This window comes from Oncorhynchus mykiss, chromosome 3 (assembly GCF_057628025.1).
Source record: "Oncorhynchus mykiss isolate SJ-2025 chromosome 3, ASM5762802v1, whole genome shotgun sequence".
NCBI lineage: Eukaryota > Metazoa > Chordata > Actinopteri > Salmoniformes > Salmonidae > Oncorhynchus > Oncorhynchus mykiss.
This window is the reverse complement of record NC_143024.1, coordinates 9,954,607-9,960,606: the sequence shown is the minus strand read 5'-3', so window position 1 is coordinate 9,960,606 and position 6,000 is coordinate 9,954,607. Positions and strand designations below refer to the sequence as shown.

Sequence of the window (6,000 nt, the reverse complement as noted above, 5' to 3'; positions counted from 1 at the left end):
AGTGTTTTTTTGTTTTGTTTTGCTAAAGGATTATGTGTTTTATCTGTAGGCTATACTCTGACATTGTCATGGAAAACCCTCATTCAAAGTAGCAAAGAAACTATTTGCAGATTTCGAAAGCATATTCAAAATCGAATGCAATCTCTCTGCATGTATTCCCCCAAGAACATTGAGGTTAATTCGCCTAAGGCACGTCTCCATCCCGGGGTCCACGTCTCAGAAGTTTGAATGGGGTACTTACTTGTGGGCATCAACTTTTTTTTCTCTCTCTCTTCTCTCCTCAATATGTTGCTCCTCCTCATCCCCAAACCTTCCCCCCTTATTAAAACAAGTCCAAAAACTCTCCCTGGTTAAGAGTCTTTTGAAATGTAAGGAGCTACGTGCAGGAAGCATAAACCCAGGACGTCTGGAAGGAATTAGACGCTGAAGAAGTAGTAAAAGTAGCGCGGTTGGGCAGTTCATGACTTTAACCTGTATTACCTACAGCTCTTCTCACCAACATTGACTACTGTTGAATGACAAATTTTTAATTTTTTTATTTATTTTGTTTATTTCTTTTATTCGTTGTATATATTACACTTATGCCAAAGTTGACTAACAAGATGATTTGTATACATTTAAAATGTATACATGATATAATTAATGTATGCAAAGAGAGAAGTTAAAAGAAGAAGAACAAATACAATACTTGAATGAATGTTTTCAACCGTTCACAGCAAGGAGACTTGGAAAATTGCACAAACGTTTTTCTTTATGAAGAGACATTTTATGAAGCTTCATGAGTGTTTCTGCAAAGGTGACTCATAGAAGATACGTCGCTGAGAAGTTTTCTCCAAGTTGAACGCTGCTAACCGAGCCTATGCTGACTGCATCCATTGAAAGAAACGGCACAGCCACACACAGCTACTTCAAGGTAATGCCCATCACAGCAATATTATTCACTTTGACAACTTTGTTATCAACTAACTAGCTGTTTTTGTTTCATTATGAGAACATACATTTTTATTTTGTTTGACATTTTCATTTAGAATAATTTGAATTCAATGAATGGAGCTTTGGATGAAACTTGGCAACTAAAGTTCATTGACATGTCATGATTGTCCGGTAGTTGCCAAGTCATGGTTTAATCCACATCAATGAATCGTGATGCTGTATCTGTCAGGGTGTGGAAAGTATTTAGTGTTTGTTATATTAAAGTACTATGGCATATGTTTGGGATATGGTAGGATATACCCCATACAGAACAGTTCTGTAGACATGTTGATGTGTGGTTTGGTTACGACTTTTTATTTATTTTTATAGACATTAGTATTGCATTAATCTCAGCCAATATGCGGTGGATAAATGAAATAGTGGAACTATAAAGTCGAAACAACGTAGTTCTTTATTATTATTCCCTGTTGCCTACGGGGATAAAACAAATCCACACCATAACGTAAACTGGATTCACACGGTACTCCATCGAGGATGGACATAATCACTGTCCAAATCATTTATTGCACCGTTAGAATAAAACATATGTCGACGTCACAGCCTCATACGTCATTCGAATCGCAGGGGTGCTTGAGCCAATGACAAGGCAGCTATTGGGTTTCCTTCCAGAGCACGCTCAGTCGGTTCGAAATGTCGGTTTTTCCCCATGGATACAGTATTTTATTTATTTTGTATTTATTGTCATATATACACAGGTCAGATGCAGTGAAATATGGTGTTTTACACGGTCAGCCACAGTAGTACTGGAGCCAATTAGGGTGAAGTTCCCTCCTTATTCAAGGACACAACAATCTTCGAACTTCCTCCCTTTCCCGCTCAGGCGTTTTATAGACCCTCAGCGTGGATGCGCGCGGTGTTCGAAATACATAAATAGCAGCCCACCATTCATTCCATAGCAGTTTATTTAGCTCGTGGTTTTGAGTTGACTTGATTCCATAGCAGTTTATTTAGCTAGTGGTTTTGAGTTGACTTGATTCCATAGCAGTTTATTTAGCTCGTGGTTTTGAGTTGACTTGATTCCATAGCAGTTTATTTAGCTCGTGGTGTTGAGTTGACTTGATTCCATAGCAGTTTATTTAGCTAGTGGTTTTGAGTTGACTTGATTCCATAGCAGTTTATTTAGCTAGTGGTTTTGAGTTGACTTGATTCCACAGCAGTTTATTTAGCTCGTGGTGTTGAGTTGACTTGATTCCATAGCAGTTTATATAGCTATTGGTTTTGAGTTGACTTGATTCCATAGCAGTTTATTTAGCTCGTGGTTTTGAGTTGACTTGATTCCATAGCAGTTTATTTAGCTCGTGGTTTTGAGTTGACTTGATTCCACAGCAGTTTATTTAACTAGTGGTTTTGAGTTGACTTGATTCCATAGCAGTTTATATAACTAGTGGTTTTGAGTTGACTTGATTCCATAGCAGTTTATTTAGCTCGTGGTGTTGAGTTGACTTGATTCCATAGCAGTTTATTTAGCTCGTGGTGTTGAGTTGACTTGATTCCACAGCAGTTTATTTAGCTCGTGGTGTTGAGTTGACTTGATTCCACAGCAGTTTATTTAACTAGTGGTTTTGAGTTGACTTGATTCCATAGCAGTTTATATAGCTCGTGGTTTTGAGTTGACTTGATTCCATAGCAGTTTATTTATGATAAGCCTATACTTTATGGAGATAATCATATCTCATGTGTTGTGTCGGGATGATATATTTTTATTCAAAGATGTACACCTACAGTATACAGTAGACTATTTTAATTTCTGAAAGTAAAATATCCCACTGGGCACAGATGTCAATTCAACGTCTATTCCACGCTAGTTCAACGTAATTTAATTCCACGTTGGTTCAACATAATTTAATTAAAATGACGTGGAAACAATGTTGTATCAACCAGTGTGTGTCCAGTGGGATATGACTGTAAAATGATCAAATACATGCTTTAAACTGTGTGAAAACAAAACCACATGACTGCAAGGGTACATGCTGTCATTCATTATAACCGCATGAAGACTCCTGTTGAGACGTGGGAGTCCTCAACTCAACATATATGGAGATGCTTAAAGCTGGAATCCTCAGTTGAAACAATAACAAAGCAGTGACCCGCCTCTGTTTTTTAAATTCATTAATTAATACGTCCAAAAAATGAATGTAGCAACTAAGAATTCTGGGTTTAACACAGCCACGACATAAACCTGTGGGCCGACTTCCCTTTCAGTATATGTCACTATATTGTCAACATTGTTATGACAGATGGCAGGCATCATAGGTCAGAGAACCAGCTTTTTTCTACTTCCTCAGCCACAGTTATGACATTGTTATTAAATGGTTGAACATGACCACATAGATTGTCACAATGGCAATACTGTCTTTAAAACTGAAACATCCAGTCATCTAGTTAAGACTACTGTCATCTACCGCAAGGTTTCACAAACTCAGTCCCCCCCCCCCCCCCCGGGTGCGTTTTTGCCTTAGCACTACACAACCAATTTAAATAATCAACCCTTTGATTCAGGTGTGTAGTGCTTGGGGGAAAAAACTAAAGGTGCACCCAAGGGGGGCTCCATGACCAAGTTGGGGGATCCCTGATCTACCGGACCAGTACACATTTATAGCTTAACAATAACTTTGTCACAATAAAGCCCGCTGCCTGTGAGGAAAGTCGTTTGTCCGTTCTGGCTCGGACAAGGTTACTTACTCTTCCTTACTACGAGGAAAGTCATGACTCAGCATGCCTGTGTCTACGTGTGGGCCATTGCTCAACAACTTACACAGAGAGATGGCAACACACACAAACTAATGCATTGTTTATGTCTACATTTCAGACTACCATTTATCCCATTTCTAGTAGGCGTACTCTTCCTATCTAATCCCACCTACACTATATACAGTGTGCAATCAAGATCTCTGAGGGTTATATCTACCAATGAGGTGGTTTGTGTATTTACAGAGGAAGAGTTCTGTAGGACTATCCACCAATGAGGTGGTTTGTGTATTTACAGAGGAAGAGTTCTGTAGGACTATCCACCAATGAGGTGGTTTGTGTATTTACAGAGGAAGAGTTCTGTAGGACTATCCACCAATGAGGCAGTTTGTGTATTTACAGAGGAAGAGTTCTGTAGAACTATCCACCAATGACGTGGTTTGTGTATTTACAGAGGAAGAGTTCTGTAGGACTATCCACTAATGAGTTAGTTAGTGTATTTACACAGGAAGCATTCCACGCCTGTTCCGTATTAGTGGTCCCAGTCAGGGCCTTTCCAGCCATGCTTAAACACTGCAGGCTGGGAATCAGGTAGGCAGGGAAGCGGGAAAGCTGGGAGGCAGGGAAGGAAGGAAGATGGGAAGCAGGGAAGCTGGGAGGGAGGAAAGCAGGGAAGCTGGGAGGGAGGAAAGCAGGGAAGCTGGGATGGAGGGAAGCTGGGATGGAGGGAAGCTAGGAGCGAGGGAAGCTAGGAGCGAGGGAAGCTAGGAGCGAGGGAAGGAGGGAAGCATAAAGAGGAGGTGAGTAGGAGAAAGTCAGAGAGCTGGAGCAACAATAAGTAGTAGTGGTGGAGGATCACTGACCGGACCAGACAGGAAGGAGGGAGGGACAGAGAGATGTGATGGATGAGTCAGAGAGCTAGCTGAATCAGGAAAGCATCCAGGAGCCATGGATGGCAAGGCGCCACCACCGCCCATGTTCAACATCACACACAGTCTCCTCCTCTTCCTGAGGTTCAACCCATCCAGAAAGACAGAGGGAGTTGTATGAGGAAAGACTCTGTGCTGTACGGTAACTACTACAGCTGATTCCAATCAGGAGAGGAAGAGGAGTAGGGTGTTCCATTTAATGATGGAACACTTAATGACAACATGATTCCCCCACCAGGGAGAATACTGCAGCCACAGGGAAAGGCTTTACATCTACATAGGGTTCCGGAACTACAAGAGGGTTAAGGGGAGGAGGGGGGGACGGGGGACGTCACTTCACACAACCACACACACACACACACACACCCTTTTGACACATTACTAGTTGTCTCTTAATCACGTTTCCGAACCTCAGAACCTCAGTGACTTTTGTTCATTGAGTTTGCTTATAAGTCCAGTTCAAGAGAAGGTTTGATCTGAACTAACTACAGTAGCAAGCCTAGATAGAACTACAAGTAGCTAACTACAGAAGTAAGCCTAGCAAGAACTACAAGTAGCTAACTATAGAAGCGAGCAAGAACTACAAGTAGCTAACTATAGAAGCAAGCAAGAACTACAAGTAACTAACTTCAGAAGCAAGCAAGAACTACAAGTAGCTAACTTCAGAAGCAAGCAAGAACTACAAGTAGCTAACTATAGAAGCAAGCAAGAACTACAAGTAGCTAACTTCAGAAGCAAGCAAGAACTACAAGTTACTAACTACATAAGCAAGCAAGAACTACAAGTAACTAACTACAGAAGCAAGCTTTTAAGATAGTACAGTGCTGTATATATAATTAACATCTTGTACAAGGATCCCTGGTCATTCCATGCGCTCCTGTCTTTTAATCTGCTATAGAATAGTCGTCATGAGGCATGTGTTTCCTGACATTTATAATGGCAGTATTGAGGGCCGTCTTTCATTTCACTGCAGCTGTGCCTCTCAGGACATGAAGTGGAATCTCTGTCGTCTTGAACTACAGTACTGTAATATAGTACCGTTACTGTATTAGCATGTAACACAAATGCGTTATGAAACTAGAGATAATGGAATGGGGATCCTTCTTTACTGGTCTTCATGACTACACACGAGGTTCCACTTCAGCGTGCAGTCTGTAAGTGCTACGCTAAATCCCATCCAGCAACACAAGGACATCACTTTAACGTTTATTAAATACAGGACACCAACTGATTTTTTCCTTCAATAACCCCCTTCTATCCAGATATATTTCCCCCTTCTGCACATGCTGGAAGGTGTAAGAGCCATTGACGCCATATATTCATGGCGATGGTACACCATTTGATTGACTGATTGATTGATTATTCCACACATGAAGTTCCACCTCACCAT

General features: G+C 40.9%; 1 protein-coding gene across 1 annotated transcript in view; it reads left to right on the top strand.

Moving 5' to 3' along the window:
• The first annotated feature begins 348 nt into the window (after window positions 1-348).
• The window catches only part of LOC149984317 (hyaluronan synthase 2-like), a 33,553-nt gene continuing 27,901 nt past the window's right edge, over window positions 349-6,000 (top strand). Inside the window, exon 1 of the mRNA XM_090220020.1 lies at window positions 349-913. Coding sequence (XP_090076146.1) covers window positions 860-913 — 54 coding nt within the window. The 5' untranslated portion in view covers window positions 349-859. The remainder of the gene's footprint in view (window positions 914-6,000) is intronic.